Raw genomic sequence first — 15,164 nt, forward strand, 5'->3', positions numbered from 1 at the left:
TGTTGTTGTTGTTGTTGTTGTTGTTGTTGTTGTTGTTGGATGTGGCACGAGTGCTGCTGGACGTAAACAAATACAAGCACAATGAAGTGATGTACACGTACCGTAATCGCGTGATTAGAGCCCTCTCTTGAATAGTGCCCTAGTCTCCAAGAGCCAATGAAAAAGATAGCCCTTTCTTGAATAGTCCCCCCTCCCTCGGTCTTGTAACCACGCTCACGTGCAAGTTTAGTGTTCTTTTGCTAATGTTCTTGGCCATTGCTTTGCACTGGTGTTTTCAGGAACAAAATCGCAAGTCTTGTTCCCGTTTCTGTGGAGTCGTGAGCGTTTACAGTACACTTTAGACTCTGTTTTTCTTTGTTTTCATTAATACGCTGGATGACGCAATGAAAAAATAGTGCCCTCTCTTGAATACTGCCCCATCTGTGATGGACATTGAAAAAATAGTGCACCAGGGGCACTAATCGCGCGAGTACGGTAATCGGATCTGGTCTGGTCTGGTTGCACTTCGTGTCAAATTCCAACAACCGAACCAGGGCAACCCCAGTACAGGCACATAGGTACACATTCAGTCATGTACACTCATACCTCGTTTATCCGGGCAGTCCGGGACCTTGCACTGCCCGTAACTTTGAAATGTCCGTAACTCCGAATCATATACATCTTGATGGGGAAAGTGCACAAGTGTGCACAGAACATGGCATGTGACGTCACTTTTTCCACACAAAGTGACAAAGGAGTAGTAATATTTCCACTGAAACTTGCCCCCAGGGTGCCCGGTAGACCGAAGTACCCGTAACTTCGGGGTCCGGATAACCGAGGTATGAGTGTACTTGTACTTGTTGGTGGTGAATGACAAAGCAAGACTGCAACAGATATACATGTACCTTGCTCCACTGTTCAGCAGCGAATAGGCAGCGGAAGGTAGACTAGCGAGAACAAACGCGAAAAGGGAGCAGAGTTGTGATTCTCAAGCGACGCGAGTTGGGCACTCGTGATGCAGAGACACATGTGAATATGTATGATTCCGCTTTACACGTACATGTGTCGTTATCACATAAACGACAAAAGAAGTGAAACAAGGATGGGAGGTTGTCCCACCAAGCAGCCTGCGCAGGCATGTGTCCTGTTTCGCCTAGCCAAGGTGTTCCTTTATTTGTGAATATAGACAGTTTACAATACGGTCAGGCTCTGGAAGAATAGAAAAAGGAAAACTAAACATTTTATCAACGCTGACAGCCAAGACTAGAACCTTGTAACTTGCCTATAATAACTTGATTAGGATGACCCAAAGGCAAATCGCCTATCGAGGGGTTCACCGCGTTGGATGCCGGTTGTGGTATGACAAAGCAAAGAGGCAACCATTGTGTGTGTGTGTGGGGGGGGGGGGGGCTATGATGAGGAGGCCGGGTCCTTTTGTGCACCTCGGCGTTTCATGACCATATGGCATTGATCAGGCACCTAAAGGATGAAAACCTCCGAGGTCAGCCTACTCCATGCCAACGTTTTGTCCTGTCTTTCTGTTGTTCCTTTCCACATGTTTCCCAGTTGGCCGGTGCTCATAACACTAAAGTTAATAGAAAAAGAAGAAGAAAAGGTTCCAACTAGCTCTACTATAATAATTATAGGGATCTTCTACATGCAGCAGCTTTCCCGGTGTGACGGGAGATACGCAACTTATGATTGAGAATTATTCTCAAGATCTTTAGCCTATATTGCCCACATCAGCTCGCGCGATCAAGAAACCTAGAAAACGAGGCAAATCAACGTATGCATACATTGTTCGTTTATGTCTTTGCGCACATAGTGCTCCCAAGTGAGATCAGCGAGTATAACGCATTAGAACAAGAGTACATAACCCCGGGGTATGTACTCTTGATTACAAGCATGTGAAGATCGTTAGTGGTGGTCAGATATCCGGGCCGAAAGCAGAGAGTGCTAGTTGCCAACGCTGGAGCATTGCTGCATAGCACTCCAGAGCTCCTATGAATTGGACACGCTTCCATCCCCACCGTCGCTCACGCTGCCATCATTGTCACTTTGAGAGCCAGCTGCAGGACAAAGTCGACAATGGACAACAGGAAACAAAGGTTAGCACTGGCTTGAAAATTGCTTACGTTAAACACAACCCTACCTATGAGTCCTGAAGGAAAAAAGGAAATATGGTGTAGTCTGCCCAGCTTTTAGGAGTAGATGAAAGTATGTATTGTCATTATTCGTTAACTAGGAATCCATACAGCCCGTTTTCTCCTATGACAGGGCACTCTTTCAATGGTTCACACAAGTGAGGCATCGCCTTACACTATAAAGAGAAATAGTGAGAGAGCGAGAGCCAGAGACACAGAGAGACAGACACAGAGAGAGAGACAGAGAGAGAGAGAGAGAGAGAGAGAGAGAGAGAGAGAGAGAGAGAGAGAGAGAGAGAGAGAGAGAGAGAGAGAGAGAGAGAGAGAGAGAGAGAGAGAGAGAGAGAGAGAGAGAGAGAGAGAGAGAGAGAGAGAGAGAGAGAGAGAGAGAGAGAGAGAGAGAGAGAGAAAGAGAGAGCATCTTTCCCTCGAGTGGGTCTATTGTTATTAGGCAATTGTCTGTTATAGTCACCAATATAAATATAAATCCAATCCAAAAATCCAATCCAAGAGAAAAAGAGAAAGAGATAGAGAGAGAGATAGAGAAAGAGAGAGAGGGAGAGAAAGAGAGAGAGATAGATAAAGAGAGAGACAGAGAGACAGAGAGAGACAGAGAGAGACAGAGAGAGAGACAGAAAGAGACAGGGAGATACAGAGAGAGACAGAGAGAGACAGACAGAGAGAGACAGAGAGACAGACAGAGAGACAGAGAGACAGAGGGACACACAGAGAGACAGACAGACAGACAGATAGAGAGAGAAAGAGACAGAGACACCGACAGAGAGAGGGAGAGAGAGACAGAGAGAGAGAGAGAGAGAGAGATAGACAGAGAGAGGAGAGATAGAGATTCTGGAGATGTTTTCATGTTGTCCGGTGATATCTGCGGGATCCAAACTTTTCACAGCTCTACCTGACCTTTTATGCGGCGTCCTGTAGAAACAATGGTGTTAAATGCACCTTTGTGTATTTACTACCATAAAATTGACATAAATCAGCCATAAGTACAGATGGAGTGGAGCTGCAGTAGTCTTCAACTTCATGGTTCCTCTGGAAACTCTTCTGATAATGATTTCAAGGTTATCTATACACTTCCTTAGCCATTGAGAATCAGGTATGGCCTGATTCGGCCTCAATAGGTTAGGGATAATGACTTCGATCACTGAGAAGATTTATCAGTTACCTGAACATGTGCGTCCGTCACCGATTAATGGCGGATTGCAGGAACAGATGAAGCTACCATCTGTGTCGATGCACGCTGCGTTGGCGTCACAGTTATCCAGGTTTTCAGCACACTCGTCAATCTCTGCATGGAGAGAGACGCACAGCATAAATCAATCTGGATTACGGAATATTCACGGATAGATTCACGGATATATTCTGTAACGACCCTTCCTTCAATTAGACTTCATACGGATATCCATCGCTATGCATGGCTGAATCTCTATACTCCGTAGCGCATGAATATGTACATATACATTTTGTTCAAAAGCGACGTGGAGACAATAATCTTTTAAAACAATGCAATGAATAAAACTACATGTGCACTCATATCACCACCATAGAAAATCTCACCGCACTTACACTCTTGCAGTAAATTCGCACTCACACACACTTGCACATGCATGTACATTGGCAAATTGCACTAGCTGAAGTTCCCATCATTTCTCACCTGTATAGATTTTATCATCAGTGCAATTTTTTCCGAAGTATGTGCTATTTTTCTTACTATTCTTGTAACAAAAGGTTTGCTCCCCACACTGGAGCTCGCGCTACTCCGCCGACTTGACTTGACATTTGACTGACTCACGGCTGCCATCCAGAGCACACGCGAAGTCCATCGAACCTTCGACTCCACTATTTCGTATTCTTGTATCCTCTTTTTTTTTCACGCGAAGTGTATAAATCCTATAGTAGTTTCATCATTCTCTTAGTCGCGAATTCCATTGATAATTAGAGAGGTTCCGCATAACGTAATCACGTTAGTAAAAAGCATAGTCGATCTGCGGAAAGTCTTACGTAAACTGCATGCGCATCTGTGTTCCGCCATACGGAGTTTTCAAATCACGTAGCTGCCCTTGGCAACTCCAAACGCGGCAGTGTACGACCAGATCGATATGGGGAGAGAGTCATAAATTTGTATCCCAATCCACTTACGGACCAGCTACGTTATCAGAGCCCTATCTACGTACTCTACGTAGACAACGTTCCGTAAGTGGAGTGCAAACTCGCGAATTCACGGGTTTTCCCCGCCCACTAACGTAAAGTTGCTCAACTTAACGTGGTGCGGAACCTCTCTATTGTGACAAGAAAACGTTCTGGAATACTCTATTCATAGTTATGGTTGTGATATGAGTGCACATAATAGTTTTATTCATTGTATTATTAAAATAATATTGTTCAATGATGAAAAGGTCTTACGTTGGCAGTTGAATCCGTCGCCTCTGTAGCCTGGTTGACATCGGCAACTGAATGATCCCACATTGTTCGTGCAGAATGCATTGTCGTCGCACGGAAATGGCGTCCGCAAGCACTCGTTTAGATCTGTAAGTGGAGCAAGAACATTCAAAAAGATGTGGCTTCCAGCAGCTAGCCGATGTTAGAATTGTTATCTGCAATCTCAGGCTCCCCTTTTGTAGTACTACGCAGCAATTTGGTGAATTGCGAGTACGAATACCGTCAGTGGACTCTTGAGCGGTGAATTGTCAGTAATCCTGGAGTACTAAGTTTGTTCCTCTCTGTTCAGGAACATCCGGACATACAATCATGTAGAGTAGCGGCGTGGACTAATCTTGGGAGGAGTGTGCCTCGAGTGCATGGATGAATGTCATAAACGACGTGTAACGTGTTGATACCCAGACAAGACGCTGTTTATCAGTCGAGTTGCCCCACGCAGTGTTCAAGCCATGCTGTGGATCCCCTCCCCCCACTCATATTGCGTAAAAAACACGTTTTGCGTGGACTCAGCTTGAGACCGAGTTTCCGCATTTGCAGGAGCGCCACCGCTCTCTACGGATTAACCTCTACGAAACTATGGAGCATTGCGTCAATAAGAAGACATAATAATGATTGCTTTGCTCACCTAGGCATGCCGTGCCGCCCATTGCTGCCACAAATCCAGTGAAGCACACGCAGGCGAATGATCCCTCGACGTTCAGGCACAGGCCACGACCCTGGTCCTGGCCACAGTTATCAAGTCCCTCAACGCATTCGTTGATCTCTGCGCCAGGCAGGACAAGACAGAAGTATACATCAACCAAAGGTAAGGTGAAATCAGAGGCCGTATCCCATTAGATGTTGTCCGTGTTCATCGTATACTGTTAAGTATTTACCCCCTATAGAATGCACCTACAGTCAAACCTCTTTAGGACGAACACCTGTAGGAGTTGCATTTTAATAGAAACTATATTTTTCGGAGTAAAAGAGTATTAATTTGTAGAGCTTGTGTTGATACAGATTCCTAGGTTCAAACCCCAAGATGGGCAGTTAGTTACATTTTTTCTCTCCTTGCGTATTTTGTATCTGCATGTTATTACCCTTTCCGTGAGTCGCTCGTGAGTAATGTATGAGTCGTGTATGGCTAAACCCGTATTTACCCGTATGACTGCTGCTAGTGTTATTGTTCTAGAACATTGGCATAATTAACCAATCACAGTTCACAGCTCTGGAATATTCTAGAATTTCGTCGGCAACCGGTTTATATAAATTACTGATTGGTTGATGACCTAAAAACATGGCTGCCGTTCGCCGCGTGTTTTGTCTTCTTGCATTGTTCTTTTCTTGTGCTCTTTTCACTTCTTATCTTTACTTGCCGAGTGTGTAACTAATAATTCTGTCCTAACGAGTATTCGTGAAACCACAAAGTGAGTGCTTTGTTTGAGTGTGTGAAATTGTCTCCGAGGGCCAGCTACTACACACCAAGGGACCGATGATATTTGTTCGCAATAACGGGAGTTCTTCTTATCCGTATGTTATACCCAGTGAATACACAGTGATGGAGTTACGAATACTAGTTCTTCTTTTAAAGCAAACATTTGTCTTATCAGTGTTCTTCCTAACGAGGTTTCACTGTCTACGTGTTTCCCTGGACTTCTCTTGAAACGGGACATTATAATGTACGTTAAACTTGAAGTTGGGGTGACCGGTCCATAATAGTTCAAGAGAGTGTAGAGTGTTTTATGTACGTGCATGCGTGTGTGTGTGTGTGTGTGTGTGTGTGTGTGTGTGTGTGTGTGCGTGCGTGTGTGTGTTTGAATGATAAGTGAATGTTCTAAGTTTGGTGACATTGTCTTTCTCGATGCATAGGTGATCAGTTCCAACCGGCTCCAACTCTGCATACAGGTGCACAGGCACGCATCATTAGAATAATGTACATGCAGTCTCTTGTTGCGCGGCCTCTCACCATCGCAGAACGTGAACCCATCGCCGCGGAAACCATCTTGGCACCTGCACTGGAAACTGCCGAAAGTGTTGGTGCAGAAAGCATTGTCGTCACACGGGAAAGGGTCCTGATCACATTCGTTGATATCTGAGAAGAAAAAACGTCAAGCAAATTGCATGTCAAGATGGACAAAACACATGCACGTCAACTTGGGTTATGTACTCTTGTTTGCAGTTAGTACTTAGTCCTAGGAATATCGTACTAGGCGGGTTACAGAACTGTCGTTTGCTGGCTTTCCTCGTTTTGATAACATTTCGCTCTTCATTGAGATATCTACCATTCTCTCTTCTTTCTCATTATTTTCTCCCCGACACTCCTTCCCTGTATCACTATAACGCATTCGCTGCCTTGTCATTGAGCATTTTGTGTTCGTTTGGATTTGCGAATTCAAATAAAATATACATCTGCGCCTTGATCCTTGAAGGGTGGTGGCATTCCCACGGATGCGGAAAACTCAGTTTCCGGCCGAGTCTCACGCGAAACGTGAAACTAAAATAAAATATACGGTGCGATATGAACTTGTTCTCCTGATTTCGATTCTAAGTTTGTTGTATCCTCGCCGTTTGTTCAAATTGATTGTCATTGTCACCTATTCACTGGTTTTAGGGAAAGATGCACTTTCATTTTTTGTGCGTTGTTATCATATTTTTCGAGACCAATAGGATGGAATGAAACGAATGAATACTAGTACTTCAGTACAAGTTTCAGGCGAGATATCAATATTTCCATAAGCACTTGCCATACTTCCAATAACCTTCTTTTCATGAACTAAATCGTATGGGTGCCCCCGTTGCTTTCTGATTTTACAGCAAACCAAACCAAGAGCATATGGCTTATTCTACGTTCAGTCATCCGGCAAGTTTCCAAGAGCGTACCAACATACAGTTGGAAATTATGATGAATCGAATTCCAACATGCCTTTCACTAATTCCACAACCCAGCATGACATATACTTGAAGTAGAGCAAACCATTCATTGCTCATACCTACGCACTGGTCGACGCCATTGCCCAGAAATCCTAACCCGCAGTCGCAGATGAAGCTCCCATCAGTGTTGACGCATGCAGCCTGAGGCAGGCAGTCGTGAGTTCCAATTGCACATTCATTGATCTCTGTGGCAGAAACGACAACAAAGAGGGTCACCAGAATGAACTCGGATGGAGAGCCAAGGATTTTAATTCGCATGAGCTGATTGTTTAGTAACTGGTGGTGTTAGTGGACATTATAGTGTGACTCGTAGTTCCTTGGTCCCTTTTACTTTTTATAAAGAAGGTCACCCAATCTTTTTCAGCACATTGTAAAGATCTCTGAACGTTCCAGTATAATCTGTACTGTAATACATGGTGACGCAGCCTGCTCTGGATTGAAATACAATAGGGCATCCTTTAAAATTTTATTCACAGTGTGTCCATTGTTATTAGATATATGCCTGTTTTGATGCCCACTATAAATACAGTATACAGCAACAACATAGGGTCTCCAATGCCTCTGATTATAAACGATTGAGGAGGCGATATGAATATTTTCCCAGTCCAACATCCCTCTTACCCAGACAGTCAAATCCATCGCCTTCATAGCCTGGTTGGCAAGCGCAGGTGAATGATCCCACCGTGTCCGAGCAGAATGCATTGTCATCGCATGGTGTGTCGTCACATTCATTCACATCTGTAGAGGTCACACACACACACACGCGCACACGCGCACACATGCACACGCACACACACACACACACACACACACACACACACACACACACACGCCCATACGCATTCACACACAGTTTCCCTCAGTCAGCCTGTGATCCTGCCTCTCTCTCTATCTCTGTACCTTTCCGTTTGCTTGCATTTGTCTGTCAATATCTCCCTTTGTTTGTCTTTCTGTCTGTGTTTCTATGACTGTCCCTCTGTCCTCCTCTGTCCCTCTCTCGATTTCTCGACTGTGTAACTCTTTCTTTCTCTCTCTCTCTCTCTCTCTCTCTCTCTCTCTCTCTCTCGCCCTCTCTTACTCCTTAGCTATCTATCTATCCCATGTCTGCATTGCTAGACAGATGTGCACAAACTCACATGTAGAAGTAATGGCAAATACAGTGAAACCTGCCTAAGACGACCGCTCAAGGGACTTTCAAAGTGTGGTCTCTGTAACCAGGTGGTTTCCTTATCCACTGCCATTTGACTGGAAATAGCACCCCTTGGTCCTGGTTGCAGTGGTCTTCTGGGACAGGTGGTCGACTTGACAGGTTTTACTGTAATGACTTGGTTGTGGCATGGCTGTATTGTTTTACTGCGGTGCCCATACTCACGAACAGAGGAATGACCAAACAAGAGTGACGAAACCTACAACAATGGATGTGAAAGTGCTGCTTGAGCTGCACTGGTGATGTGCGGTGTACTCCCCCGGCCAAAGGTCTCAACACTAAGACACTAGTATACAGCTCGCACCATCGGGGGGGGGGGGGTGACGTAGAGGTAGAGGGGCAGAGACAGCGAACATCATCTATGAGGTGAGGAAAGTCTTTAAAAAAAATGAAGACTGCGACCAATTTGTTCTTCAGACTTTTCCCGTTTGCATCTTTCCTCATTGAATACTAAACATCACAAGAGTGAAAGAAAGAGGGGACGCTGTTTTGCAATGACACCAACGTCTGCGATGATCCCTAAGGACACTGCCACACAAAATAACACCAGTATACTACCAGCCAGTATCAGTATCACCAGTGATATTACCACAGTAAAGCTGGCCAAGGTGATCACTCTCATAAGGCCCCCACATATTCACAGGGCTTGAAAGTGCTACGTCACAGCATAGCAAAAATTTCAAAAATAATGAAAAATTCGAAAACTGGATCCACTTGGATCCAGTTTTTGTATGGATCCAAGCACGTTTCAAGCGGTCTTACTCACAGCAAGGTGATATAGGCAGTGAAACTGATTGATTTGGCTATTGGGGGTAGGGTGACAACTGGTGGCGAAGAAAAGGTCACACCTGCATACGACATGAGTGGGTTGCTATGCACCCACATACTGAGGCAATAGCAAAGTCACACCTCGCCTGTACATATGGACCACATTCTGAAGGCTCCAACAGAAGTAGACTAAAACGGACACAGACAAGTTTCTCGGTACCATTTATTATAGGACTCCTTCCACACATGTCAACTTACTTGCGCACTCCACGGTCCCAACACCTTCGAATCCAATTTCACAGACGCACACGAAGATATTGAACATGGGGTTAATCAGCACGCAAGCAGCATTTTCAACACAGTTGTTCATTCCGTTGATGCAGGGGTTGGTGCTGGCTGCAGGAAGCACACAAAAACAAAAGGAAAGGATTAAAAAAAACAATTATCAGGTTGAGGGAGTTGATAAACATAATATCATTGTACTGATTACAGCTTTTGCTGATGATCATCGCCGATCGCCAAAGAGATACCAACAAACACGTTCCACTGTATTGTGTGTCAGGGGTGCTCAGTCGGCCCATCACCGTCCAGTTCACATGCTTCGTGAGTTGGCGATGGGGGGTGGAGGGTCGGTTCCCCTGTCGTGATTAGTGCTGCACCGAGCTTGTTTTGTGGGAAAAGGATATATTCTTATATTTAAACTTCAAGTATTACAAAATAATTGAGAGCCTTTGAATTGTTTTTATCAAAATCTAAATATTTGCCGGGTGGTAAGGTGGGAACAAACACAGATGGACCGTCAACCATGATGTTCAAAAGGACAGTAGTGGCATCATCGTCATTGCCCTTACATCACTACCGCCAAACTCTCAGCGGAGTACACAATGAAGCTAGATCTACATGTAAAATACGTTTGGCATTGTGATATAGGAATTAGAGTGTGGAGGTAATTATCATGAGCAATGGAAAAGAAGCAACAGTGCTGAGAAGTGAAACAGTCCAGGGGTCTCTTCTTCGATTAGATTAATCTCTTTGAAATGGATGGCAGTGCTATAAAAGAATCCTCGAAATACAAATGGCAGTGTCACGGAGGTAAACTGCCCCTCCCCCCCCCCCCCTCATTTCTATCTTTTGGGATGTAATCTAACGCAGTGAAGTACGGCCGTATTCATGAATCCATTGATATTTAAGTGGTTTATGTCCAATCCACTACAAGGACAAGTCAACTGACGTTGCCATAGTCTCTTGCTTGGTGGCTCACCTCTGCAGGAGGGCCCACAGCAGTAATAATTTCGGAATTAGTTCGACGTTAATTTGTTATAGACGGAATGGAAATGGAAAAGGTACTGAAGCAAAAATCAGCTATCACCAACAAGAGCAAAACCACTTGTAGGATTTTTTCCTCTTTGTCTAGCCGTCAACTAATTTTTTTATCCATGCCGAAATTAATATCCCCATGTATATCATATGCTACACAATACTTCAAAATACCAATTGAACAGGGTTCGAGTTTTGCCTCAGGGTAGCTTCTGCGTGAAAAGTAGTTCTTGAAAACTGTACTTACGAAGTGCCTAGGGTTTTGTGGTAAGCACTACGCTATGCACTAGCTGGGACAGAGTGCACCATGCAACGGCAAAATAACACAGACAAAAACATTTCTTCTGCAACTCGCATAATATAATGTACGAGTTGCAGAAGAAGGCTAGGAAAAGTTACACCGGTGGAATAAACTCTAGCCGACACCGCTCACCTTCGTCGCACACCGCTCCTTCGAATCCCGTTCCCGTGCAGTCGCATGTGAAGCTACTCTGATCTGTGGCGCTGCATACACCATTGTTGCTGCAGGGATTCGAGCCAGTGCACTCGCACGCCGTCCCAGTGCCTGAGTGGTAGCACAAAAAACAACAACACTCGCAGGGGTGAATTCCATTACGACGATCGAGCAAAATACCCAAGATTGCTCTTTCGCCATCAGTCACACACTGACATGCTGGGTTACTCCTGATGATGGGCCAGGACCGAAAATGTGATGCAATGCAAGTCTTAATTTTTATTTTAATCGCGGTGAAGAAACCGTTTTTGGAGTTGAGAAGTCAAGTCTCCTAAATGTGCACTTTCATAAAAAACAAAGAATAAACTTCTAGGGGGAAATCCACTCTTCATGGGCACCCAGCACTGTCATTACAGCCATAAAAATGATAATGTTCGCCTAAAGAAAGGAAGATCATGCGGACTATTGCCCTGGTGGAGCTGTAAATCCTTCTGTTACTACCTGTCTCTGTTTCGCATACAATATCAGTGATAATTTCCGGGTGTCTGCGGGGCCGTCTAACTCCAAACCCTCACTGGATAAGCTTTGTGTTAAACACCATGGCCAAACTGAGCACCGTGGGACAGCACAACAAACGGCCCGTGACTGATGACAGTCGGGTGACAAAGGCGGTTCAAATCACACTCAGCTTGAGTCCCATACATGTGGCGAAAAAAAGAAGCAACGTACATGCTCTCTCCCTGCTGATATTCGCGCTTGCCACGTACGCCACACGTTTCAAGCATTGCTGTCTGGCTATGACCTTATCTCCCTCCTCAACTAGCTCTCCGATGTTGTGCCTACTATGTCTTCTTCACAGATTCTGCCTGAACAAATGCTCATCAATTATGTTCTTGTCCTCTATCCTAGTCCAAATCCTGCCTTGCCCATGCATGACTCTCATGAAATGCCCGTACTAAATAGTCTATAGAACAAGAATATTGGATATCATACTTCCCTCATCAACTATGATAATACCCATTTCATACCCCCCCCCTTCATAAAATTAATACCTACTGTTTTCTTTCCTTTCATTTCATCTTCTTTTCCGTTCCTTTCTTCTTCATACAAATTTTAAACATTTTCATCATACTGTGAGAGCCGTGGGCCAATAGCCCCGGTGAGAAGGCAGTCTTGCCTGTTCATATGGTGAAGTAAAATAAAGAAACAACAACAACAACAACAACAACATGGGACTGGATAAAGTACCCCCAAGGGGGTCAGATTTCAGTTGCCAGCACTGTACAATGGTTGGTGAAATAATTATAGTTCTATGGACTCGGTCTGCAAGAACTGAGATAGCGAGAGGATCGCCTACTGGGCTAGAGTACACACATTTTCCTAACCTGGTGCGCAAACGTTCACTGCAGAGTGCAGTGCCGTAGATAACTAAAGGTACCATGTACCATGTACATGTACCGCACGCTCTGCTTTATGCTACAATGCTACAACTACATGTACATGTAGTTGAAACAAACTGAGATGGTGGTATAAGTTATAACATGAGCATCTAACCCTGCGTGGAATGGCAACGCGAATACGAGCGCTGACATTGTAGAAAAGCACTGAAAAACAACGCACTACTCGCGTGCATGTTTTAACATGTACATGTAGCTCATACTTTTTTTCTTTTCTTTTTTAAACATCACGAAGCCTCTTGTACGGGCAAAATTAATAAACCGATACAATCATGTCAAGAAAATACAAAAGATGACCAAAGTGATAAGCTCATACTCGCCTGCACTGATTACGTCCCTATCTCCCTGGCACATGCCCATTGGACAAAACAAGTACAAGTAGTAATCGTTGGCGTAGCTCTACATGTACGCATGATTTGTTTATGCTTGTTGTGGCCCTATGTGTTTATAAGCATACTGCTGGGTAGATCCGAGTATCAGTTGTCTGATGATTGCCTAGCGGCATGAAACAGAGAGTTGCAACCAACGTGAACGTCCTCCGCTGAGTTTGATATGTACATGGGTCCATTCTTAGTAGGCATATGTCTGTTTTAAATTGAATCCCACCTAAAATACAATCATATGCAACAACATCTGTGACCTATAGGACGTGGCCCGACCAACACAGCCTGGTAACGTGCATTGGGAATCCAGCTGAGAAAGAGTATAATCCCCTCCCCCCACCCCCATCCCACAATCAATATGCAGTCCACTACTGAGTGCAAACCTACAATGTAGTCTGTGTGTTGTCACTGTTGCGTGTAGAACCATCTCCAGGACATCTCAATCAATATGTCCGAAGTCAAAGGCGCTTTGTCCTGATAAGCCTCGTTTTTTGTTTTACCTCTGGGCCTTTTCTACCCTGGCATTTGGATTTGTATTTTGTGATTTGTGCTTTCAATATTCCTCTCCCCTCTCCCCTGGATGTACATGTAGCGACAATGTGGGTTATTATTATCATCACTGTGATTTTGTTGACCCAATCCCTCGTCCACGCAGTATGTTTCTACGTGCAGTTTGCTAGGAGCAGGCTGACAAGCACGACTGCAATGGCGTATAATGTATTTCCTTAGTTTGAAGGACCGGAAAGGAGACGTGCTGTGACATTGTCAACATTTTCATCAGCAGGATATACATGTACATGTAACACAGTAGAGTGAGAGTGGCACATCTCTCGCAACTTTCCACTGTCTCGCCACTCAATTTCCCAGTTCCGCACCATAGGTAAGCAGGCACACACCAGTCAGTATGCAACAAGCAAGTCTAGTACTAGTGGTGGACAGTTTGAGTGACATAGACGTTATGCCGACACCAAACCTGCCTACGACATACGCCGCGTGTACATACTTACTTGCCGGTGGACATTGTACTGTCTGCGCTGTCACCAACGGTACCAGGATGACCAGAAAGGTTAGTACCAGGAACATTGCTGCGCGTCCACCTATGGGCTTGTGGAGAGGAATACCGTGACGATCTGTGGGCAGCACTGGGATGAGAGCCATTCCACACTCCTCCAGCATCACAACGGATGTCGACAGCAACTCTTGTGATTCACTCAAACCGTACAGCAGTGATTATGACCCTCGCATTGACGTCTCTTCCAATCTCGGTTCACAGCTGACTGTGCTACATCATCAGAATGTTATGAGTCTACACGGTGATCAGAATAATCGCCAAACTCTGATGGCTAGAGTTTCAGTGAAATAGCACTCTAACTTGGCTAACTTCATGCTTTCACGGTAGCAGTCTCCTTGCACCGTCAACCAAGTAGGGAGACACAGGGCAGCAACCGACGCGATTCGTGAAACATACTAGTGCTTAGTCTGTGGTGAAATCCCCTCGGAACGTGTATGGGTGTGGAAAAAGGAAACCGCCTTGGCCCTGCGTTTGCATGTGATTTGAACAACGTTACGTGCATTCTGTAGTCATTTCACAGGTAATAGCATCGCGTGGTTCTGTACTCGAGACTTGACCAACAGTTACACGAGGTTCGCGTTCTCGATCTGGCTTAGTACCAGAGTTCTTGTACCATGTATTTCTTTGGACAAGACCTAGTACCTGGGCTCCACCGCATGCGCTGTGCTTGCACGTACAAAGCTACCCGAGGAGGTCTGTGAAAGTGTTGCTGAAGAAACACGGTCGCTCCTATCTCAGGCCAGAAGCAATGGCGAAAACCCTGGGGCTTGACACACGCGCCGAGCGTTTGATCCCCGACCTCACTAGAGTGTGTGGTGTTCACACGAGGAGGAAGAGCCTGAGGGTGACGCGAAAAACAACGCGGTTCGGTGACAATATTTTGAGATAGGGAAATTATAGAGGAAGCTGCATCTCTTCCGTCTCCAGCTACACTTTATAGCTGCATTCCTTGTATCTCTCTACGTCCTAAAGCCACCGCGCGTGCAACGACACGCGGTCAGATTCAATCCGACAATCGC

General features: G+C 45.0%; 1 protein-coding gene across 1 annotated transcript; it reads right to left on the bottom strand.

The window, feature by feature from the left end:
• Positions 1-1,132: 1,132 nt before the first annotated feature.
• On the bottom strand, positions 1,133-14,688 carry LOC135812143 (fibrillin-1-like). Its single transcript, XM_065325464.1, has 10 exons — positions 14,081-14,688; positions 11,213-11,344; positions 9,721-9,858; positions 8,109-8,225; positions 7,547-7,672; positions 6,523-6,648; positions 5,203-5,340; positions 4,542-4,664; positions 3,304-3,426; positions 1,133-2,048 (listed from the first exon to the last, which is right to left on the bottom strand). The coding sequence occupies exons 1-10, from the start codon at positions 14,247-14,249 to the stop codon at positions 1,981-1,983; spliced, it is 1,260 nt and encodes a 419-aa protein (XP_065181536.1). The 5' UTR covers positions 14,250-14,688; the 3' UTR covers positions 1,133-1,980.
• Between the last annotated feature and the right edge of the window lie 476 nt (positions 14,689-15,164).

The sequence above is a fragment of the Sycon ciliatum genome, chromosome 3 (genome assembly GCF_964019385.1).
Source record: "Sycon ciliatum chromosome 3, ocSycCili1.1, whole genome shotgun sequence".
NCBI lineage: Eukaryota > Metazoa > Porifera > Calcarea > Leucosolenida > Sycettidae > Sycon > Sycon ciliatum.